Here is a 24,922-nt window from a genome sequence, read left to right on the forward strand (position 1 = left end):
CAAAGTAGTGGTTGCCGGGAGGAAGGGGGTGGGTAGGTGGGCAAGAATGGGTAAAAGAGAGTGGGAGGTGCGGGCTCCCAGGTGCAGAGTGAACAAGTCACGAGGGTGGCAGGTGCAGCTCGAGGAATGGAGTCCGTGATGGTGACGAATGGGGGGGGATTGGTAGCTCTATAGATCCCCATAGGGACCACAGCATAGCACGTAGACCTGTCCAGTCACCATGTGGTACACTCGAAGCTAACATAAATCGTGTGTCCACTCTACGTAAAATGAATGGACGGAGTTTGAAGGAAGTGAAAGGGAAGCCGGTAGCGTCCCCGTTGTGCTCTCTGCGGCTCCCGCTCACCCTCCCGTGGAGGGCAGCCCAGAGTCTTCTCCAGCTAATAACATTTCCTATGCCTCAGTGCTTTTTTGCTTACAGTCCTTAGTTTTGTTACTCTCTCTCCAACATAATATATTTTATTGGAAGTTATCTGGCTTTCATCCCAGTGGCAGTTTTCTCACAGAGAGTAGGAAAACTTCGCACGGGTGGACACCTGGTCTGGCATGTTAGTTTCACGTCACCTCATACTTAAACTCCATACTCACCAGCTCCTGCTACCTACAGTGCACCAGGCATCAGGCTCCAGAGCTAAAATGGTATATGCTAAGCAGACGTGCTCTCTTCCCTCCTGGAGTTTACAGTCATAATTTCACTCTTTCAAAACTTCATTTAACTTAAAAGTTGAGAAGCCAAAGGTTAAGCTCATTGGATAAGAAGTTGCAGAATCTATCACTCTGTGTGCAACTTGCACGGTGCCCCAGACGCCTCCCTCTGACCACAGTTCCTGCCTGTATTCGGGGGTCAGCCTCCGGAACAGAGAAGCAGGATGAGAGTGCAGGGCTATCTCATCAGCCACAGGGGTCGGGTTTCAAAGTCAGGGTCTAAGACAAAGATCTGGTATAGGTAAACTGCTTCTCTGCAAGCTGGCATTGCAGCCACCAAGCAGGATGCCCAGGATCGGCACTGACCGGGTAAAGAGCCGCCCATTTCCCACTGTCCATCTTGCGCTCATCAGGAGGTGTGGCCTGTTGACTGAGCCCGCATTATCCCTGTGCCTCCCTTCCAGTCCCTTCCCTCCCTGTCATCAGGTAGGGGGGGGGGGTTTGTAGGAAGGGGCCACATGCACAGTGAAATTCATGGAAATGAAATGAGAGCTGTACCCACATTGGGGAGTTGCCACGTGTGCGGATATCAAACAAGCGAGTTACAAACTCATCCAAGTGGTGAATGTAAATGTGTCCTCATTTCGGTAGTACAATCAGCATTTAGATTACAGGCTTATCTTTACGGCACCCAAATGCAGCCACTTCTCTGGAGAACTATTTACAGCATTATTTTTATCTCCTTGATAGTTTGGGAAGCCAAAGTTTAAAGGACTATTGAACAAATGAATTCGGGAATTAGAACACTGAGTTCAATTAAAAAGCCTTTTTAGCTGAAACAGTTGTTTATAGCCCCATATTTAATTCCTATAAAACTGTATTGTAAACCATCTTCTGAGAGACGGCGTAGCGGGAAGAGTTTCTTTCCCTTGGTAATTGCCGCTGCGTTGTGCCGTAGGCGCCGTGTCATCTGCTCGGGCTTAAGAAAAAGATTACCTTTCACGCAGGGCCGCTGGGCTTAAAAGTCTAGTGAGAAACATCTTTAACCCGCTTTCCCAATTTTGTTGTTTCTTTTTCCCCCTTCTCTGCAGTTTCGTGCCTTAGCACCAATGTACTATCGGGGCTCGGCTGCGGCCATCATTGTTTACGACATCACAAAAGAAGTAAGCCTTTCCGTTTGCCTTAGACTGTTTTGAAAGCTCCCTCTCGGCTGCTTCGGCCTCCGGTTGCTATTCCTGTTCTGTGTTCCAGGAGACATTCTCAACACTGAAGAACTGGGTGAAGGAGCTTCGGCAGCACGGCCCGCCCAATATCGTCGTTGCTATTGCTGGGAATAAGTGTGATCTTATCGATGTCAGGTGCGTTACCAGACCGGGAGATGACAGTGCTGACAATGTGTTCCCTTTCTTCCTGAGCAATGTCCAGTATGAGAATCTTGCTTTTACTTTATCTCTAACATTGAAAAATTCCTTTTTGTTTAGTTGGAGTCCTAAAGTTTCAAACAAAAATTAAGAGTTCAGACACTTGGGGCTGATTAGATGGGAGGGGCACAGGTATGTGGTTTATGTGAACTGTGGTTACATCATACTTGACATTATAAGAGATGAGTGTAGCCCCCCAGTTCCCAGGACATCAGGGGCTTGAGTGGGGAAAACATACATTCTTTAAGGGAAACACATTCACGGGCCATTTCTCTGGGCCACTTCCATGATTCCCAGAGCAATGACTTGACTTCGGTGGGGAAAGAAAGCCTTGCCATCCTGCAGTCGTTCCATCACACGGATGCGTTGCTAGTAGTGCTGAGTTCGGTTTGTGCTGAGAAGCCACAGAAGTGGTGTGGCTCTCAGGGCTTGGTCACTAGCTGTTCATGACATCCTTTGTCGTCATGAGTTCGGTTAATTACTGGGTAGGTGGGGATAACGTAAAGCTCTTGATGGGTACAATTTCTGACTTGTGGTTGTTGCTTTCCAGAGAAGTCATGGAGAGAGATGCTAAGGACTATGCCGACTCCATCCATGCGATTTTTGTGGAGACCAGCGCGAAAAATGCGATAAACATAAATGAACTCTTTATAGAAATTAGTGAGTATCTCTGTGCCCTCTGGGTTTTCTCTTTGCCAAGCGCCTGCATGCAGAATTACAGAGCTGGGAGAACTCCCGCGGCACATCGAGCGGTCTGGTCTCTGCCATGTGTCCGCGGAATGAGTGGGAGACGTGGGAGAAGGGAGGAGCGGCGGTTGGGTCTCAGATTATGTCGTAATTGCTGGGGAGCTGCTGCCTGGACGGCAGCCCTGAAGAGTGTTGTTACCGAGCAAACAGCGCGCGGGGCCTCGAGGTCCTGGGAGCCGCCCACCTCTCCCTCGGTGTCTCTTTAAATGTGTCGCAGTCAGTCATCAAAAATGAACAAGACAATAAAGGGAAATGAAATGCAAATGTGACTTCACTGTAAGGAATCCCTCAAAAATGAACACCAGGCAAGGAGAAGGTAGGGCCTCCCTGGCCACCCTTCCCCCTTCCCTTTCCAGAAGTGGCACCATGATGCCTCCCTGGCCACCCTTCCCCCTTCCCTTTCCAGAAGTGGCACCATGATGCCTCCCTGGCCACCCTTCCCCCTTCCCTTTCCAGAAGTGGCACCATGATGCCTCCCTGGCCACCCTTCCCCCTTCCCTTTCCAGAAGTGGCACCATGATGCCTCCCTGGCCACCCTTCCCCCTTCCCTTTCCAGAAGTGGCACCATGATGCCGCTAGTTGCAAGGAGGCTGCCGCATCCCTTTGGGATTGTATCTGTGTTCAGATTATATCTGTGTTTATTCATTTCATTCAAATTCATCAAAATATTTATTGAGAATGGTTCCAGGCTCCAGGGAGACCGTGGTGAACTAGACAGGCGCAGCCCCATCTCCCGAAGCTTATGTTCTGCTGCAGGAGCCAGGCAGTGAGCACGGAAGCCAGTAAGATCCCTTCGAATGATGCACAGCGACACAAAAAACATAATATGGGATGAAGTGAAGGAGTGTCTGTAGGTGGTCAGGGAAGGCCTCTCGGAGCAGGCAGCGTGGGAGCTGAGATCGGATAGAGCAGGCTCTGCAGAGATCTGGAGTTCACGCTGACCTGACATAGCAGACTTCCAGGTGGAGAACGGAAGGAAGCCAACAGGGCATGGTGAACTTCCTGGGTGAGGTCAGAGGTGACCGAGGATGGAAGCTCACTTGGCCATCATGTAGAGGAGGGAGTGCAAAATCCAGCACCTCCCAGGGCCAGGCCGGGACAGGCCACCAGCACTGGGACATGGGAGCAGCAGAAGGCCCTGGTGATCCCAAAAGCTGGCACAGGTGGGTCCTGCTGCAGCAGGTGGGGTCACTGTGGAATGGAGGCTCCTAGTTGTCTAATTAATAACTGAGGTTACTTTTATCTCTTTGGATGATTTTAATTTGTTCAGAGATCTGGATTTTATGTAACGTCCCACTATTTAGACTTGGCCATTCAGATATTTTCAAAGCCCTTTGCAGGCCCACCAAGCCCCTCTGGCACCATAAGGGGCCACTGCCTGCTGGCCCACAGCTTCTCGTCCAGGCCCTTCCCTTCAGCATTTGAAGTCATGATGTCTGTTGTCTTCCTCAACTGTAAAGAACAGCCACCCAGGTGCAGTCTTGAAAGGCAGCATGAGGCCGAACCGGAATTTTTCAGTTCGAGCTAAAATATCTTAAGCGCATGGTGTTGTGAGTGTGCCAAACTTACTGCTGCTTCCTAAGTGACCTTTACTCCAGCAGTATTAGAAACAGGAAGGTGGCGAGTTATGCCAACAATGAAAATTCTTATATAAAAACTAGCGTGTACATACTCATTTTAACTGCGAAAAATATAAAAATATATATATGTTCACAAAGATTAGAAAAATTTAGAGAGAAGTAAATTGAGTTTATTGTTTACGGGGGGTTGTAAAATTGCATTAGCACAGTGCCTGCCGTGCTAACTTTTTATTGAAGGGTAATATACATGCAGAAGGGTGCTTAGAACGATAAAACACAAGGAATTTCCACAGAGCCAACTCCTGCAGTTGGCGCTTAGATCCAGACCCAGACGTACCTCAGAAGCCTCCCAATGCCGTTCCAGTTCCTCCCTGTCCCCCTGCCCCCAAGGGAAGCACGGTCCTGACGGCTAGCTCTTCAGATTTGCTTTGCCTGTTTTTATACTTTATGGTTTTGGTTTTTTTTTTTTAAACATACTGTCTGTCCTCTGCTGTCTGGCTTCTTTAGCTCTACAGTGCATGTATTAGCTCTGTCCATATCGCCACATGACTCATCCTCATTACCGTGGTGTGTGCGTGAGAAGTGGGCCAGAATCTCCACTGTAGGTATGTCCTGTTCATAGCTCCGTGCGTAGCTGCTTGTAGTCCAGAGCTGTGGCGCCCAGTACCTCTGAGTGCTCACATCAGACCCGGTGTGCATGCTCTGCAGTCACATGTTTGTCTGGTCTATTTATACCCCAAAGAAGAGTCACTGAGTCACTGGGTGCACAGGTGTTCAGTAGGAGGTCTTCAAAGTGGTTTCATCAGGGGCACCTGGGGGGCTCAGTTCTTAAGCATCTGCTTTGGCTCAGGTCATAATTCCAGGGACCTGGGATCAAGACCCCACATCGGTCTCCCTGCTCAGCAGGAAGCCTGATTTTCCCTCTCCCACTCCCCCTGCTTGTGTTCCCTCTCTCGCTGTCTCTCTTTCTGTCAAATAAACCAATACATAAAATCTTACCCACAAAAACAAAGTGGGTACACCAGCAGACACTCACACACCAACGGCAGATGGAACCCCAGTCACTCCGTGTCTGCTGTGTGATCGTAAACTGCATTTATGATCGACGGTTAATAAAGTTGAGCCTCTTTCTGGGTATTTATTTTTATATGAAAATTCCTACATATCCTCTTTTGTGAACTTTTGCCTATTTTCCTTTTAGGCTGCCTGCCTTTTTCTTAATTGTGTGTATAGTTTCTTTTGGATACGAGTCCATCGATGATTGTGTGTGTGGGAACGATCCGCTGTGCAACTCGGGCTGCATCTGGGGCTGCATCTGTGAGCCGGCTGTCTCTCAGAGCTGCAGCTCTTAGTCTCGATGTGATCCGGCGCGTCCTCCTTTCCCTCACAATTGGCACTTTCGGGCTCTCGGTTAAGAGGTCACGGTCTGTTCTGCAGGTCATCGAGCTGTCCTCTGCTTTCTTCCAAGATTACTGCAGCAGTGGCCCTGTGATACCAGCTGGATTTCCATGATCTGTTTATTAGAAATAAGTAACAAGAAGTTTCAGGAAAGCTTTTGTGTTTGTTTTTTTTTTTTAAGAATTTTTATTTTTACTTGACGCAGAGAGAGCACAAGTAGGTGGAGTAGCAGGGAGAGGGAGAAGCAGGCTCCCTGCTGACCAAGGAGCCCAATGTGGGGCTCAGTCCAGGGTCCTGGGATCATGACCTGAGCCCAAGGCAGACACTTCACTGACTGAGCCACACAGGCTCCTTCTAAATAAATTCGCAGTTTATTCACGGTATCTACAGGTATTTGAAAAGTAGCTGTAGGACATTCTGGGGGATCATATGTAGACACATGCTGTGCACTACCCTCCTGGATTTACAGGCTGCCCCAACATGTTAGAGGCCCCAGGCTTGGTGGCCAAGGACCAAAGAACTGGCAGATTCCATCTCAGCCTTGGTAGTGCCACAGGACACATGTGTCCATTCATTCCTTGCTTTCAAAATACCTTAGTGCCTGGTACTGTGCTAGACAGCTACCAGAAACAGAGGACCTTTTCCCTCGAAGAGCTTGGGGTCTAACTCTAATTCTTAGGGTCTAGCTCTGTAGGCAAATAAGTAACGTGCTTCTGGCCTCTGGCCGAATTTAGTGTGGGAGGTATTGGAGAGATCTAGGAAGTGAGAGGGCATCTGGAAGGCCTTTGTGCTTGGACACAGCCCTTGCTTTATGGGCTGGGTAGGTGGATGGTGATTTGAGGTTTCTCCCGAAATTGACATTATGCTTCACGGAGCAGTAAAGTGAAACCTGTTCATTCTCATGCATTGTTGGTAGGAGAATAAAGTGGCACAGCCTCTTCAGAGAGCAGTTTGGCAGCATCTGTCAAACTCTAAATTGCATGTCCTTCTTGCACTTGTGCTAGAACACACTGGGAATATGGTGTATGTGCCAGATACACACCCAGGAGTAGAAGAGCCTGATCCAGTTCTTCCACTCCTGTTTATCTTACGCTCGGCTCCCAGAGATACTTTTTGCATTGTCGTTAATACCAGCGCGGTGTTGGAAGCCGACTGAACATCCGTCAACGTGAATGGTTCAGTAAATGACGGGACATCCGTGTGGCACAGCAGCACAGGGCTTTAGGAATAGCGCTGCAGTGGGAGAAGCCCCAGAGTGTGTTCAGTGGAAGCAGCAAGGTGGACGGCCGTGCACGTGTGTGTGCCTCTAGGGGCTTAGGGAGGGGCCGGCTACAGGTGTGTGTGTGTCCTGTACGCGTCTGTGCACACCTGTCTCTGGGTGGTGGCTCTGCCCTAAGGCCAGGGGACAAGCATGTTCCAGTGGAATTTTGTTGACAAAAGTGCATGTACTCCCTACTCAGAATGTCTTCTTGATATGTAATTTCTTTTTATTTTTTTTAAGATTTTATTTATTTATTTGACAGAGAGAGATCACAAGTAGGCACAGCAGCAGGCAGAGAGAGAGGGGGAAGCAGGCTCCCCGCCAAGCAGAGAGCCCGATGCGGGGCTCGATTCCTGGACCCTGGGATCTGACCTGAGCCAAAGGCAGAGGCTTTCACCCACTGAGCCACCCAGGCGTCCCTGTAATTTCTTTTTATTTAAAAAATTTTTACTGCATGCAATGTGATATCCTAGTTCAGAGCCTTGACCAGAAGGGGGACATTAGTAGAAGAACTGACCTTGCCTGAGCAAAGTCGGGACCTCAGTGATGTGCCAGGGCAGAGTTCCTCATGTCCACGGACGTCCCATACAAGCACAAGATGCCGACATGCCGCACCGCAGCTCTCTGGTTATCTTCGCAACTTTTCTACAGATTGAAAATTCGTTCAGCTCTTTATTTTCGTGCAACCTTTCAAAGCGCATCTGCCCAGTTGTCGCATCAGAGAGTGAACAGATTTGGAAAGTTAAAGCTCTTTCCCACCCTCCTCCCCTCTCTGTCCAGGTCGAAGAATTCCTTCTGCCGACGCCAACCCGCCATCTGGCGGCAAGGGCTTCAAGCTCCGGAGACAGCCGTCCGAGCCCCAGCGGAGCTGCTGCTGACCGGGCCTCAGCCTCCCAGACTTGCTGATGAAGTAGGTGGTCCCGAAAGTTAACAGGAGGCCTGGGTTCCCTGCCGGCAGGTTCTGCCTCTCCGGTTTGGGTCTTCTTCATGCAAACAGGACTCGGAGAAATTGGCCAGTTCCGCTTCCTCTCTGGAGGCCATGGCACTAATGTTTCAGTGTGCAGACCTCCGGCCTGTCACGAGTCTGGTGTGCACCGGGACCACATCATGGGCTTTTGACCTTGCTGAAGAGGAACATGTAATTGTATGGACGGTAGGGTTAAATTGTTGAGTAGTTTTGTAATCAAGATTTTATGTAACATTTGTAAAGGGAAAATTAGCACTTTCGTGGTTCTTGAGGAAAAAAAGACCTTGCAGAGATGGTAATTTCCTTGGTTTCCCGTTACCACTGTTAGAGGGAATCATATCATTTAAAATGTGGTTGGTGATTGTAAGTGGAGGGCTGGCGATCATTATTGGGAGCTGAACTGGATTATTTATAGGACTGAAGGAAACGACTCTGTCCCCACCATCTCTAAAGCTCTTGTCATTGAATACTTTAGCCCCTGATACATAGAGTAAATTAACAATGGTAACAGCGGAGGCATAGCTCACCAGAGGTTTGCATTCCGACCTCGTCCTGTATGTGTCAAAAAAACACATTACTGGCCCCTTTTTAAATAAGCTCTCGTGATGAAGGTGGTGGTGGTGGCAAAGCTGCCTGGGAGAAATCGGGCTGCATACGTTTGAGCTGACTAGCAGTGGTTTAAAAAAGAGGAAGAAGACAGAGAGTAAAGAAAGTGGTGTAAATGCTGTCAATTTTTTATTTAACCCAGATATTTTGGTGGAGAAAACAGTTATCTGTTGCTTAGCATATGTAAAGTTGTAGTCTATATTTATGAGACCATGGCTTAAAAATTATAAATTATGTAAATACATGAATAAATTCTATGTTTCACCCAACACTCCATTTAATCTTGCAGCCAGTGTCTTGGTATGCCCACCCACCTCTCAGCCTGTCCGCGGGGGGCTCTGCTGCACGTTTCTGTCGGGCGAGAGCACAGAGCACTTGGCTTACAGTCTTTAAAGAGGTCTCTGCCTCGCCTTGCACACGCTCCCGCATCCCATCTGGAAATCATAATAAAGACATATGCCACTTTGACAAGCCTGACTAGCCCTTCCTAGCCTGCGGGTAAAAGATGACGCTCCAAGTTCAAGTCATTTCACCTGGTCTTGGCAGTAAGTTTCTTGTAGCATTTACAGCGACCCCGGACGAGTGTTTCCACGAGCTCTCCTTGTTACCGATTCAGCTGATCTCTCCGTCTCCTTTATTCCCCTGCCTCTGTTAGTGGTTAACACTCTTTCCCTCAGGGAGCCTAATGAGGTTTTTAATATAATCTAAAAATAAAGCGCTGAAGTGAAGTTGGTGACAATTTGCTCCTGGTCTAATTTGGCGCCCTTCCAACCGGAGTGTTGTAAGGGAAGGAAATTTACAAGATTGAATAGGAAATGAAACAGCTTGAATTTCCAACTCAATTGTGTTTTCAGAGCTCTCGCAGACTGAAGAGTTGGAACTTTGAAAAACAATGGTTATTTCCCTATGCCCCCCACTTGAGATGGGTAGATTTTAATGGGAAAATTATAACTCAGATTAAGTAAAAAGCGATTCCCTTTTCCCTGGTGTATATCTTGAGCATTTGAAATTATTTATTCTCTTACTGAATTCGTATGGAAGGAATGTAGTTAGAGAAAATTCTAGCATCTTGTTGAAAATACAGGCAGACTCTGTGCCCTCCGCGTCTTGCTCCCCTTCCCACCATGACATGAGCAAGCGGTGAGAGAAAACACGCGGTTCTAAGGGTGGGCTCTCGACACCTGAAGGGGCTGCATCTCCTTTCCCATACATGCAGATAGGTCAGGGCATCTGGCCTCGGCCCTGGTGTGTCTCTCACATTCCCATTGCTGGGCCTCCATCTCCACGACAACAAACAAAATAAAAACAAAGGGAGCTTGGCTCATCACCGAGCAGGCGGTGCACGGGTGGCCCTTTCTGTCTTACTTCACCAAAAGACGACGCACATCTGTGACCTTCGCAGTTTTCCCACCAAACCTGTCAGCCACTGTCGATGATTCCCTGTGATCTGGGCACCCGGGGAAGGCCGTGCGCTTCCGTGCCACGTCTTACTGGGGAGGCGTCAGCCTGCCTCTCACCGTGTCCCCACGGTCCCTGCATTCAGCCGAGAACGGGGCTGGCTCTTCGGGCCCTCCTTGGCTATTCTTTCTTCACGGCTTCTCACGCTCCGCCCCATTTGTAGAGAGGACTTCTGTTGGGTTCTGGCCTAGCATTGTAGTCCCAGAACGAGTGACAAGGTGGGTGGCTTGTGCACCGGTGCTGCCTTCCTGCGTTCTGGGGCCTCTTCTCGTGTGCCCTGCTTCTCATCAGACTGTCTCAGGAATCCACGAGACCCTCTGCTCACGCAGCGCTTCTCCCTGCGGGCGGCAGCAGCCCGTTGGCTCGGCCCCATGTAACCCGTACCCCATGAAAACAGGGGAGCGCTTGCATTTGTTCGGTCCGCTTGTGTGACGCAGAGCTGGAGGTTAAAGGCAGAGCCAGTGTTTTATTTTGAACATGCTTTGGATTAATAACCTGACCAAGCAGTGGTCTAATACACATTTCATACGTTCTCAAGTTACTCCTTATGGGAAAAAGCTAGATTTCAGAGGAATTGGGACATAGCCCATCTAAAAAATCTTTTTGGTTCCCTTCTGACAAAGGGCCATTTTGAAAAAACTTTGAGGACTGAAAAGAGAAAAATCATTAATTAGCTGCGAGTGTGTATTGATTCCTCTCAGAGAAATTGAAGTGAGCTCTTAGCAGGTGCCCAGTCCTAGGAACCATCCGTCTCCAGAACTCTCCCTTCACACAAGTGTTTCTCCGATTCTGTGATAACTAATTAACCATCATTTGGTGATTAAAAGAACATAAAGTAAGAGTATGATTAAGTGTCCTTCATTTTAAACTCTCTTTAAGAAGTGATTAGGGAGAAGTACCTATCGCAAGCCCTTCTGGTTCCAAATGAAACCTCCATCACCTGCTTTTCAGCCACAGGCAGGCTAAGTACTTCGCAGAGCAGTTGAAAGGGTTGGTTCCTTTAAAATAACACACTTGCTATTGCCTATTTGTGATTTTGGTTGAAGCGGATGCCTCCAGTATCTGAAGGTTGAAGCCTTTTGTATTTGAGGCCTGACCTCCTCCCTGGAGTGGGCTGTTGCCCTTCTCAAGGCAATCATTTTTCATTTTTTTTTTAAGTATATAAAAAAGGAAGGAAGGCCACCTTTAAGTCTTGTATTTTTTGTTTTGTTTTATTTTCCCTCAAGAAGGAAAACAGGTCTAGGAGACCTTCTAAATTAAACTCTGGGAGCTAGAGTCATGAAAATGTCCTTTGGAGAATGGCTCCATGGCTTTCCTGGAGATGTCAAACCAGAGTCTCTGTACCTCCTCGGCCGTGTGTCACAATGGACAGGTTCGACTCCGATCACGGTGCACTGATGGGCATGTCGGCCCTGGGGCTTAAAAAGGCGCTTGTTCACCGTTAGATGCGTCCTTTCTATCCTGTGGGTGACTTGCAAAAGAGGTTATATAAATGGATACAAGCATTTTTTTTCTACTCGTTTTTTTCAGAACACACTGAGAACATGAGTCATGGTCCCATGGTTGTATAAGATGGAGGTGCAAAGTGTATCACATATGACAGCCAAGCCCCTACACATTCAGATGTCTTTGCAGGAACCTGTCTGTAAAAGTAATGAGGGAATCCTTTAGCCCCTCAAGTCTGACACTTACTGGGTACCAGCGTCAGAACACCGGGGCATTGAGGGGAGGAGGACAGCCCCCACGCTCAAGCTGGCTCTCTTCTCTAAACTCCGCAGTCTGTACACGTTCTTCCTGACCCTATAATGAAAGCTGAAGACCACGATAAGCTAGACGGTGTGAACCCGTGGAAAAATCTTCCTTGTTTAAATTTGTTGTAAAGGGACTGGCGGCCTGACTCCGGTTTACTGTTTGACTTGCAGAGAGAGTCTGCCTCATGGCGGTTAAAGTATTTTAAAAAAGGGAGAAGTGGAATGTACTTGTAAGGATTAAGGCAAGCTATCACTATCTACCTGCCTTCAGTTAGCTTGGCGCATGAAAAGTTCAACGATTCAAGGTGATGTTTAGGAGACTTACCTTAACTCTACAGCACGGTCATTAAAAAAAAAAAAAAAAACAGTCCAAGTAACAGATGTGTCCAGGAGATACACCTTATCTGCATAGTTTTAGAAAAGGGAGGTCCAGGGGATTTCTAGCCTACGCGTGGAAAAAACGACCTCTGCCAATTTCTCTTGACAGCAGAGTTACTTGTCTTGACTTCCAGTAATAGAAATCCAGGCAATTTGATTATCTGATTTGCAAGAAACATTAATGGAACTCTGGGGCATTTGTCCTGTTCTATGTGCAAATGAAAATCTAAAAAATATTAGAAGGGTATTACATTTTTCAGGAGCCTCCACTTTTTCAATCTAAGAATGATAAGAGAGACCTGGCGTGATGAAGTTTCATTAGACATAACGAAGAAAGTGAATAAATAAAACCAAGAATCCCCATATTTCTTGGTTTGTCCTTCAGGATGCTCTGAATATATAGCAAAATGATTTACTTTCCAAATCTAGAAGGACTTCCAGTAGCATAGATCAACTTTAATTTGATGGTCTGCACCATCAGAAATAACTAATATCTGTGTTCTCGCCTTTTAGAGTATAATCAATTATAGATGCTAGAATATTTTTGGCTTCAAAACAAAAGGACTCAGAAGTTTAATAAAAATAAAAATTTTAAGCCTTCCATCTTCTCCTCTTATCACATTGAACATTTTAGATAGTAAGCCGAGGACGTGTCATCCGTAGATACTGGAATTAAAACCATGGAGTCTTAACAAATTTAAGGGAAAAACTATTTAATTTATTACAAGCTCATTTTCAAATCTGTGTGGTGCCCAATACCTCATCAAAGCGCTTCGTAAATGAAGCAGACCAAATTCTGGATAGCTTTTCATGAACAGGAATTCAAGTGCCCAGAATTCAGCTAATAAATGGGAAACCCTAAGACAGTAATGATTTTTTGAAAAACCCTTCTTTAATTGGTATTTTTAAACTGCAGTTTCTTAATGTTCTTCTAAGTCACGCAACAGAAACAAAACATGCTGGTTTTGATGCCACTTCTAGATTCAGGAACGTTTCACCGTTTCTGGAAGCAGATTGTTAAATGCAGTACTGGGAAAGAGATCATCTTCGGTACAGCATATCGCACGGAAGGCCAATAGTCTTTACGCAGAACTGAAATTGCCCAGGAAACTCCCGAGACCTCTTAAGTCAGGGTGTAGAGAATGGAGCGGGACTGCACCTTGGGGCCTCGTTCTCACATCGTTTTTCCTTTGCCAATTTTTTCATCAAATTTGTGCTTGAGTAGTGAGTTGTACCCACCCTGGAAAATGTTGAAAGCAAGGCTGAAGTTTGTGTACCTCTGCTGACTTCGCGTGTGAGGTTATTACAGTTTATGGAACTTTTTCTTAATAGGGGTCATGCACGTGATGTCAGGGAGACTGGTCGGTTCAGTGCGGGTGGAGGGAATTATCGGCAGCTGGCTCGTCAGAGCAACTGATTGGTGGCTCTATTTTTAAACCATTTGTTGTCTTGTGTAGACAGAGCTGTATTGGCCTGGAAAAGATTTTTCTTTTTTTACTCTCATCCAGCTCAGTCTTTGCATCATTTCACCTTCTGAGTCATTCACATCATTGTCAAACATGCCTCTGACCTTCTTAAGAATTGATGTTTTGCCTTCTCTGTGATCGAAGCACACTCCTTGCCTTACTTCTCTCATTTTGCGGCAGGCTCTCCCTTAAAGACGCACGGCACTAGCCACCTCCTCAGTGCATGTGACATGCCTTTCCGGGCTCCTTCCATGGTGGCGGCAGTGGGCTCCGGTCCCCCAGGACCGGCCAGTGCCGAGCGCCATGGGCAGACGCAAAGGCTGGATTTGGGTGAGGAGCTCCCGTCTTTCCAGAGAGGGAGCGGGCTGCACTGGCCGCCAGTGGCAACAGGACTGAGTGACAAAATGGGCTTTCGAGTCGGTGATGAGGTGCTCTAAGTGTCAGAACACTGCTTAGTCTGTAACAGAGCACCTGGTAAAAGGACATAAAGATACAAACCTGAAGTCTTAAAGAGAAACAGCTGCGGAGATGAGCCTAGACCTTTAAAAATTAAGTAAATGCAAGCAAAGCTGTCTTACCAGCAACTCTCACTTCTTCTAAGAATGTCATGCCTTTTCAGACCCGATACAAGGAGTAAGATACTTGTGCCTTTTTATAATAGCATCTGTTATGGGGAAGGGGGCCCGTTAAGTTGCTTACCGTTTAGGCTGCTCTGTAGCACTGTAGACAGCCCAACTGACGGCCGTTGCTTCGCTGCACGGGACGCGTCGCCGGACCCCCTGCGAAGGTTGCTGTCGTGGGGCTGGCCAGGTGCGTGCGCATGTCAAGGACTTTCCTTTTGCAGTCTTTACCTTGGGCTGGACCTAAGTCTACATGTAAACTGTACGATGTCTACTGTCTGTAGATGCTGACAAAAGAAAACGAGATCTTTTGATTTTTGTTACCAGACTTTGCTTTTTATACTTCGGCTGGTAGTGGGTCATTTGCAGACGGTGGGAGATTTGGCATACTTTTAAACTCGTTTTAGCTTGAATATTCTCTGATGAACTTCTTTGGAGCATTCATGTGCTGAATCACTACAAAATTTGTTGTATTGTAAGAAGGGTGTAAACATTTTGTTAATAAAATGCTATGTTTACAAATACATGTATTTGCCTTTCAAGCAGTTTGGTTTCTCTTTGTGGTAGGGTTTGTCCCGTGCTTTTCTCAACCAAATACTCTGAAGTAACTGTAAAACTATTTCTGAAAACGGAAATGCCCAAACGTCGATAGCCATGGTGTCTGGTGAGCAGCGAGGTGTTTGTGTCTCTGCTCCGGCCTCACGGCTTCCTGCCTCTCCATCTCCGAGTCCTTCTTAGTTAAGGTGCAGGAGGGGCTGGACGGAGGCCCGTGGAGCCTGCAGTGAGCACCTGCTAAGTGCAGGACTGCATCCCGCCCTCACCCATCATCGGTGGGGTCTCGTCCAAGGTGCTGGCATTTCCACTCCAGCGCTGACTCGAACCCTGGACTCCCCCAGCGCCTCCCATCACCCGCAGAAGCACAGCTCCCCATGCCCATTGGCTCTTCGACACCTGCCTTACAGAGTAGCACCTGGTCTGTACGCGGTGACGTCTCGAGAGAGCTGCCGTATTCGGGTGCCAGAGAGGGCAGAGAGGACTAGAGACGGACAGACCCGGGTTGGAGTCCCAGCTAGCCCCTTTCTAGGCTGTGTGGCTCTAGAGAAAGCTCTTGACCTCTCTGAGTTCCATTCCCTTCCTCTACAAAACAGGGAGGTAACACGTGGGAAAAACACTGATGCACCCGGCATTCAGCACAACATTCACAGACAGGAAGCACTCGTGTCTAATTTCTTTTTCTTTCTTTTTTTTTTTTTTTTCAAGAGAGAGAGCAAGCGGTGGGTTCGGGTTAGAGAATCCCAAGCAGACTCCACACTCACCATGGAGCCGGATGCAGGGCTCAATCTCAACTGTGAGATCATGACTAAGCCAAAATCAAGAGTTGATTGTTTACCTGAGGGAGCCACCCAGGCGTCCCTCACCTATAATTGCTTTCACAGGCCATCTCCCTGACCATCTTTATCTGATTAGGTTTTTAAAACTATTTGTCATTAACGTGGTGTTTTTTGCTTTTTTTTTTTTTTTTTGTCCTAAGGTATAACATTTATGGAGAATGCCATAAATAACGGTGTACACCTCATAAATTTTCAAAAGGAGACACCCTTATAGCCACTCCTCAGGTGGCAAAAAGACATCATCCATGGCCCAGAGGCCCACCTGGCGCCTCCTTCCAGTCCTATCCTGTTTTCTAACATCACAGCTCAGTTTCGCCCGGGTCTGAACCTCACATTCACACCCTGTGGTTGAGTCTGGCTTCTTGCATTCAGCATGGCGTACAGGACTCACGTTCGTTCCCATCCGTACAGGATTCTGCCGTGTGGAGAGGGTACCGTTGATTTATCCAGCCTGCCCTTGTAGGCACTGGATTTTTGCTGTTACGACCGTACTGTACTGCCACAGACCTGCTCACATGTCTCTGGTGCCCTGTGCAGGTTTCAACTAGACATACACGTGGGGAACGATTGGGTCATGGGAGAGAAATGTATTTGTGGCTCTGTTTATTTTTCCTTTAGTGGATATGGTTTTCTAAAGTAGCACACCACTGACTGTGTGAGAAAATTCCAGGTGCCCAGCATCTCAGCCATCCTGGCAGGTGGGTAGCAGGGTCTGGCCGCGGCATTTGGATTTCCCTCTTCACTATATGCTTTGTAGGGCTTTTTAAATTGCTACTAAAAGGGAGTATACTTTTTAACACCTACCGCCCAGTATGCGAGACAACACGTCCCCCCGCAGTAGGAGATGCACGTGGGGGACGATGGAGGAGGATGCCGCGTGTGGAGATCCACACGTCCACGGTCCCTCTCAGCTCCTCCGCCTGGCTCGGTGATAAGACAGAGCAGGAAAGGCCCTGTCTAAAGTTGAAGGGTGAACCAAAAACTGGGGAAAATGATCGCTATATATATAAAAGAACGGATTACTGTCTTTAGTCTATTAACAGTACCCACAAAGCCAAAAGAACAACCCTCAAAAACATCACCCCCACCACACAAACACACACACACACACACACATACACACACACATACACACACGTCCCATACAAGAATTACTAAATCAACAAGAATAGCACTGCAGCCTTGTTTAGAACTTCTGGAGAAAGAACATAAAAGAAGCAAACTTTCACATACAAATTAGTGGAGAGTTGCCCAATATATAATTGAATGGGGGAAAAAAAGATAACGAGTATGTGTGTGGAATCTGACTATTTACATAAAACTTACGCACACGCATGTACCTTTGCAATGTGTGCATGCTTCTAAAATCCGGAAAAATATCTAAAATTAAAAAAATAACAGGGGCGCCTGGGTGGCTCAGTGGCTAAAGCCTCTGCCTTCGGCTCAGGTCATGATCCCAGGGTCCTGGGATCGAGCCTCACATCGGGCTCTCTGCTCAGCAGGGAGCCTGCCTCCTCCTCCTCTCTCTGCCTGCCTCTCTGCCTACTTGTGATCTGTCTGTCAAATAAATAAAAATCTTTAAAAAAAAAAAAAAAAGATTTTAAATAAATAAATAACAGCTCCAAGCTGTTAGCAGTCATTATCTCCGAGGAGAAAGGCTCGTATGACAAATGCTACCTTTCAGTCGCTTTCTGGTTTATATATACTTTCATGCTTTTTTACATTATTTTACTGTGCATATGAATGGGTTTTTTCTTATTAAAAACGAACGGGAACCGGGCTGGCTCAGTCGGTAGAGCCTGCTGCTCTTGTTCTCAGGGTCGTGAGTTCAAGCCCAGTGTTGGGTGGAGAGTATATTTATAACGACAACACCAAAATTGAAAATAAACAAAAATTCAGGAATTCCCGCACCCTAATCCCCTCTCAGATCCTTAATGGGAACTGGCTGAATAGATAGACAGAAGTAACATTCGTCTTAGTTCTCCTTTTTAGAACACACCTCCCCTTCGAACCCTCGTACACTGTTGGTGGGAATGCAGACTGGTACAGCATCTCAGGAACACAGTATGGAGGGTCCCCAGAAAGTTAAAAGTAGAGCTGCCCTACGGGCAGAGGCACTACTCCGTGTTTACCCAAAATACAAACATACTAATTTGAAAGGATACATGCACACCCGATGTTCCTTGCAGCATTACCCACAACAGCAAGATGATGGGAACAGCCCATCATCAGTTGGGCTCCAACAGTTGATGAATAGATGCGAAGATGTGGTATAAATACACAGAGGAACATGACTCAGCCATGAAAAGAATGAAATGTTGCCATTTGTAACAACACGGATGGAGCTAGAGAGTATAAGGCCTGGTGAAATAAGAGACCAGCACACCATAGGATTCCACGCCTCTGTGGAACTGAAGCAAATGAGCAAAGGGGAAAAAAAGGAAAACCAAGAAACAGACTTTTTTTAACTTTTTTATTTTATTTTTATCCATTTATTTGACAGCTCACAAGGAGGCAGAGAGGTAGGCGGGAAGCAGGTTCCCTGCTGAGCAGGGAGCCCGATGGCAGGGTCCGATCCCAGGACCCTGAGATCACGACCTGAGCCGAAGGCAGAGGCTTAACCCACTGAGCCACCCAGGCGCCCCGAAACAGACTCTTAACTATAGAGAACACACTGACGGTTCGCAGAGGGGATGGGGGAAATGAGGTGGGGATGAAGGCAAGCACTTGTGACGAGCCTGGGTGAGCGACGGAAGGGCTGAATCTCTAGACACCTGATACTAAGGCCGTGGGCTAACAAACTGGGATTTAAATAAGAACTTCAACACACACACACACACACACCCCTCCCCTTCAGTGTGGTCAGTAAAAAACTTAGAGCCACATTCGGAGCAAGTATGTAGAACTTCACACATTTTTAAATTTTGATATGTGATATAAATCTTTTCAAGCTGCCCTAAATCCTCTTAGAGGGGATATAAATAAACATACGTTAAGAAGAAGAATATTAGTCTATAGCTTGACAAATAGTACTGTTGGGAAAGCCAATCTCATTCGTAGATGCCAAGAAAAAGAGAATGACTCTATGCCAAACAGGAAGAAACCAATTAGCACGCCCCCGAAACAAACAGCGATGTTTCAAATGCATACACAAAACAAATTTGCTTTATTTTTCCACAAGCAACTGGCCTCCTGCCTTGGAGCATAGAAGAACCAAATCCTGGATGGGGGTTTCTAAGCAACCTTAATGTTTATTGCAGACTTTTTTTTTTTTCCATCAAAAGTTAAAAACTAGGTTGCTTCTAAGGTGGTGAATTATAGATTAAAACACAAAGCTTTTTGATATTTTCAGTTGTTTGACATATTAATACTAGGCACAAACATGATTCTCTACTGAAAACATCAGTGTTGGTTGGGAAGTCAGGCATCTCAGCTTTCTAGAATTTACCCCTCCAGGGGAGTCAGATGATCGCTTCCCTTTATAACCTCTGCAAGGGACCACTGCTGGAAAGGAAAACAGATTTGAGCTAAAACCTCGTCAGAATGAATCACCTTGTTAATCATGATTTTAACCTGACCTCTGGCCACTTCAATTTTTTGTCTTCAGTGCATTCTTTCAGCAACTTCCGGGAAACAAAGTAAGCCTGCAAAGATCACCTTTTTACAGTTGACATAATCCCAAATACCACTGTGAAAGGAGTAGGAAACCAGACAAGAGGACCAGAATTCTCATTAGTACTCAGCCGCGAATGTTACCTTCAGGCCTCTGTTAAAATAAAATAGATTGAAAACATAATGAGACTATTAGGTCTCCGTTCCATTAGAGACAGGGAATTTTTAAGAAGAAAATTGTAGGGCTGTGAACATAAATGGGAGGTTAATGTGCAGTCCGGGGGCACTAGAAGCCACGCAGTGGTATACCATCATCAACGTTCCCATTTCAATCCGTGGCTCTGGCGACAGGGTCAAGTGTCTTCTTTGCATATAAATGAGAACACATCATAGTTTGAGCAGATACTACAGCAGGGACCTGAGGTTCTTTATCAGCGGAGTCAGACCTGCGGTCTGACTCGGTCAGTTATTACCGTCTGGCCCTCCAAATCATAAAATATCCCACCAAGCCTGTTTTGCTTGAATTCATTTCTCTACTTCCTATTTCCAACGTGATAGCCTTATGTTAAAGAAGTAGGATCCCTGTGGGCTTTCTTGCCCTGCTCTTAAATTACTTCTCCCAAAACAAATCTTCTGAATGTAATGAGAGATAGGAACATGGGTGGCCAAGTGGCAGCTTTAATAAACGGCCTGTTAACAGCCTTGCGGGTGCTGAAGTTTTGAAGCCTCTTAGCATCCGTATAAGGAGATGATCATTGAGTAGATCAGATTACTGCCCCCTCCTCCCCAACACAGCCACCTTGAACGGAAGAAGAAGAATCTCCCCAGCCTGGAAAAGCTCTTTGGCCTGATCTAGATTAAAATGATGTACAGATTTACATGATCCAGAGAGCTTGATAGAGCATTTCAAGAGGTAGGATAAAATGGCATTTACTTGGAAAATGGACTCTGTGATGAATGACTCAGGGCTCCCGTTTCAAAGAGGGCTCCAAGGCCAGCCAGAAGACACTGAGTATTTTGCTGACTCAGGCCCTGTGCTGAAGCTTTGGCTGCCTCCTCTGGGAGTCGGGAGTGTGATTTTATTTGCAAAACAGTAACGATGCATCTTCTCGGGGAGACTGCAAATAGCTAACAATGGCAAACAGTCAAGCCGCATAAGCCAGTATTACTGATCGCACCAATAATGGACGTATAAATTGCATGACTAGTCCTAGCATCCGACTGTCTGTTACCAAACCACAGACATTCAGTGCCTGCTTTTTTTTTTTTTTTTTTAACCACAAATTCATCAGGGACTTCTTTATTGTTCCTCTAATACCTCCTAAAACACAGAAAAATGTGTCTTTACTTTTCATAATGCTGGAGTTAAACACACACACACATACACACACACACACACACGCCCATGCGTACATACACGAACGCAAAGTGAAGAAAATACAAGTGACTTCAATTGCAAAGTAAAAGGAGAGAAAGACACAAGATGGCTTGTGGCCCCAGCTGCAAGAGAACAGCGCCGATCCCAGAGGGCTGAGCAGGAGGAAGGCGAGGCCGGGGGCCTGGAGCAACGGCAAGGGAGAGGGCCCTGGCAGCTGATGAGTGGGCATCTGGAAATAGCGTCATGGGCACCACAGCTGACACTTGTCACCCCCTCCCCAGGGAGCCGCCTCCAGGGGCTGACCCAGCATCATTTACTATCCAGATGAAATGTTAAGACTCTGGCCACGGGAAAGCCCTACCTCTCAGCTCGGAGGGATAAATCAATGGGAACTCGGGCCGGCTGTCACACACTGTGCATTATCACAGCCCAAATCCCTGAGGACCCCAGTAGAGAATTCGTGGGCTGAGAGGGTTCTTTGGCGACACCTTTCCCATAGGGGTCCTAACAGGAGGTCTTTACTACGCGGTCCCTTTTCTAATGGCTAAAGTTAAGAATTGGTTACCGTTGTCTAGTAACACTGAAAGATTCGGGGAGAGGGGACAGTGTCCCACAAATCAGTGATGAAGAACGAGTTTGGGGGAGTGTTTTAAATAATCTCCATGCCCAACGTGGTGCTGAAACTCACCCTGAAATCGAGAGTCTTGTGCTCCACCCACTGAGCCAGGCAGGGACCCCAACAGTGAGTTCATAAGGCCTTGTTTCAGGGATGTGAGGCGGCGGGTGCGGGCGACACAGGGATTTTCATATGTGATGAGCTAATTTCCTCCCTAAGTACCAAGGGACACAAAACCTGCCCAGCCATGTCCTCCGTCCCCAGGAACACAGCCGCTCACGAGCTCACACACCCCGCAAGCCCCACAGGTGTCCCACCGGAGACCCAGGGAGCTCTTTGAAATGCGCCCCGTGTTAATAGCAAGTATCTTGTAAAGGGCTGACCATGTGCTAGCCACATGGCGTTAAGAACCTCACCTGTATTTGCTCACGGAATCCCCCCCAAACCTAGGAGGCAGAAACTGTCCCTATTCCTTGCCTTACACAAGGGGGGCAGACACAGGCGGCCAGAAGGAGAACCCAGGTCCTGGCGCCCGGGCTGGCGTGCTCTCCTGCCCGGCGCAGTCTTGCAGCACATCCCACCAGGCTGCTTGTGACCACCATGGCTCGAGACAAGAAACGAGACCCATCCGTGAGCTTTCCTTTTTTTTTTTTTTTTTAAGGTTTTTTTTCTAAATTTATTTACTTGCCCCAGAGAGAGAGCACAAGTAAGCAGGGCAACAGACGGAGACGGAGAAACAGGCTCCCCCCTGAGCAGGGAGCCCGATGCGGGGCTTGATCCCAGGACCCTGGGATCATGACCTGAGCCGAAGGCAGAGGCTTTAATCCACTGAGCCACCCAGGCGCCCCGTCCATGATCTTTCTGAGCCCCAACAGGAGCAAGACCATTGTCTAAACCTAAGTGAGTCAAACGGCCCCTCTCGCAGCGATGGTTCTGGCTGCGACTGTGCCGGGAAAAACTGTCGGCCATCTCCGGTCGGCCAGGCCCAGCACCCACCTGATTGTAGAAACAGCTGTCCTGCACCCAAACCCAGGGCCAAGCCCCACTTCCTCCAACCCCCCAATCAGCTCCTGCAGCTACAGGACTGCTCATCTCCCCTCTCCTTGAATGGCAGGTGTGTCCATGGGGACTTTGGCTGGAGGACATTGCCCACAGCTTAGTAGCTTCTGGTAAACCACAGAGCTGCTGGGGCTGGTTGGGAGGAGGCACCAGGGCTCTGGGCACCAAGGAGCAGCAGGTCTTTCCCAGAGGGAAATGTCGGGCCTTTGCAAAGATCTGGATTCCTTGGGATCCCATGCACTGCTTGACACATGCCTGGTTTTGTCTTTCCTTCACATGGAAATGCAAAGTTGTAACTGTCACTTGAGAATCCATACCCCTAAGCATCCCTGGGAGAGGAGCACAGGCGAGTGGAGCCAGGCTCGAAACACCTCCCCCTCCTCCCTCTCTCCTCCTACCTTCCTCTCTCCTCCCCACCTCCATCTTCTCTCTCTCCCCCCCTCTCCTCTGCCTCTTCCTCCTCCTCCCCTCCCTCCCTCCCTCCCTCTCCATTCCTCTCCCCCCACCCCATCCCTCTCTCTCCCCCCCTTTTCCTCTCTCCTCTTCCCGCCGCCTCCCACCCCTCCCCACTCTATCCCTCTCTCTCTGACCCTCCCCCCTCCCTCTCTCTCCATCCCCCCCTTCCTCTGCTCCCTCCATTTTGCTCTCTGTGTCTCTCCCCCCCTCCTTCTCCCTCTCCCCCTCCCCCTCCATCCCCCCTTCCCTCTGTTCCTCAGCCCCGAGCCCCCTGCCCCAGAATGACTGTTCCACTTCTGTGCTGGGGGCCAGGCATTCAGGGGATCCTTCCTTCTCTGACACTGCCAGCCAGGCTGTCATACAATTGCCGGTCTGGGAGGGCCCTGGGTCCGCAGGAGGTGGCGGGGAGGGGCGCTTGGCACTGCAGTCACAGAACAAAGCTGCATTCTTACTCAGATCAATGAAAGCAGCAACATTTTCTAAGGCCTTCCTGTTGCCTATAGGTAGGTGAAGAAAGATAAATGTCTATACCTGTATCTACAGATTTTTTTTACATGCTATTGTCATTTATTTGGGGTGACTCGGGAGAGGCAAACAGAGATGATGGGAAGAAGTGTAACACTCCCTGCGCTGGTCACTGTCTGGAGGGGCCACTGGAGACTCCATCTTGCTTTGCTTTGTCTCCCGTCTGGACAGAGCAGGAGGGTCCCAGCGCCTAGCCCCTGCGCCCCTCCGAGAACGAAGGCCACGCGGTGGGCAATCACCAGGGCTTGAGGAAAAAAGAGAGCTATGCAAATTTTACATACACACGAACACACAGACACACATGGATGCGTTTCCTGTTCCCCCAACCCCCAACACACTGGAAATAATCTGTGGGGACCCTATAAACCCTTCCCACAATAAGACCACGCCGACTCCCTGCCTCATCAAACATTTATCACGTAGCTCTTCTGCCTCCCACTGCCCTGGGGGAACAATGAGGTAAATATGCCTTCCTCACCCGTGAGGAGCATGGAATCTAATTATCTTCTAGAGATCCTTTGGGGATCTGCTTAATAAATCAATACAAATGATTTGTAATTAGAATATCAATTATTTGTATGCAAATGTGGCCTTCTGGGTGCTCGGGGATAAGTCCTAAGGATTAAAAAAGACTCTCTTCCCCATCCCCCCTCAAATTCTTAATTACATTATTTCGTTCATTCATCAAACATTTATTGAGCACCTTTTACGTGCAGAAGCCGAGACGGGGACCAAGAACCCACCTTCAGTTGCTCACAGGAAGAAGTGAAGAACCAAGGGAGTTCTGGGCAACAGGAGAGCTTGCTTCTTGCGGGGGGGGGGGGGGGGGGGGCGGAGAGAAGGGGGAACGCAATGATCTTCCTCTGCCCCCAAACCTCTCAGCATCCAGCTCGTTCATGGAGACCCTCAACTGAGCAGGCTGCGGCTCCCAAGTACTCGAACCTGAGACTGGAGGGGCACGGTCCTGGGGGGAGGGTCAGGCCCCCCCGACTGCAATCCCCTCCCCCATCTGCAGAGATGTGGGGCGGCTCTGACTCGGGGACCTCCCCAGCCTCCACCGAGGCCAGTGCTGAGCTTCCAGGTCTGCACGGGTTTCAACAAATCCTGTGCACAAGCCGGCCCTGACGCGTCAATGCCTTGTGGCCGCAGATCGTCATTCATTCATTCCATTCATTTCCTCACCAGTTCCTCTGTTGATTGCGGGGCTCCACGGCCCTGCCAAGCGCTGGAGGTAGGACGTCAAATCAGAAATGCATCCTCCTCGTGGGAGACAGACCACAGAAGGAGGGGAAAGTGTGGCTGCCATAGGAGCTGGGTTCGGAGAGCCCTGTGGGGGATACCCTTGGGACCAGCACCCAGGACAATCCACACCCACCCTCTGTTACCTTTTCCCACTCCATCGCCCTGCCTGCCTGTTTTTCTTCAGACGACTCCCTTCCCAAGGTTCATTTTCACTTGAGTACGTCTGTCTCTTGTGCCTAACCATCTGAGAGAGGGCTCCCCACATCTCCAGCACCTGGCAAGATGCCCAATATGCAGGTGTATGCAAGAAGTTGTGTGATGATCATGACAATATCCAGGCTGCCA

The 24,922-nt window shown here is 48.1% G+C and overlaps 1 protein-coding gene across 1 annotated transcript in view; it reads left to right on the top strand.

Moving 5' to 3' along the window:
• Window positions 1–14,822, top strand: part of RAB22A (RAB22A, member RAS oncogene family) — a 56,443-nt gene extending 41,621 nt beyond the window's left edge. Inside the window, exons 4-7 of the mRNA XM_045070624.1 lie at window positions 1,737–1,808; window positions 1,897–2,003; window positions 2,617–2,726; window positions 7,833–14,822. Coding sequence (XP_044926559.1) covers window positions 1,737–1,808; window positions 1,897–2,003; window positions 2,617–2,726; window positions 7,833–7,930 — 387 coding nt within the window. The 3' untranslated portion in view covers window positions 7,931–14,822. The remainder of the gene's footprint in view (window positions 1–1,736; window positions 1,809–1,896; window positions 2,004–2,616; window positions 2,727–7,832) is intronic.
• Window positions 14,823–24,922: the final 10,100 nt, after the last annotated feature.

This window comes from Mustela putorius, unplaced genomic scaffold (assembly GCF_011764305.1).
Source record: "Mustela putorius furo isolate JIRA1106 unplaced genomic scaffold, ASM1176430v1.1 tig00003972_pilon_pilon_pilon, whole genome shotgun sequence".
In the NCBI taxonomy this organism is placed as follows: domain Eukaryota; kingdom Metazoa; phylum Chordata; class Mammalia; order Carnivora; family Mustelidae; genus Mustela; species Mustela putorius.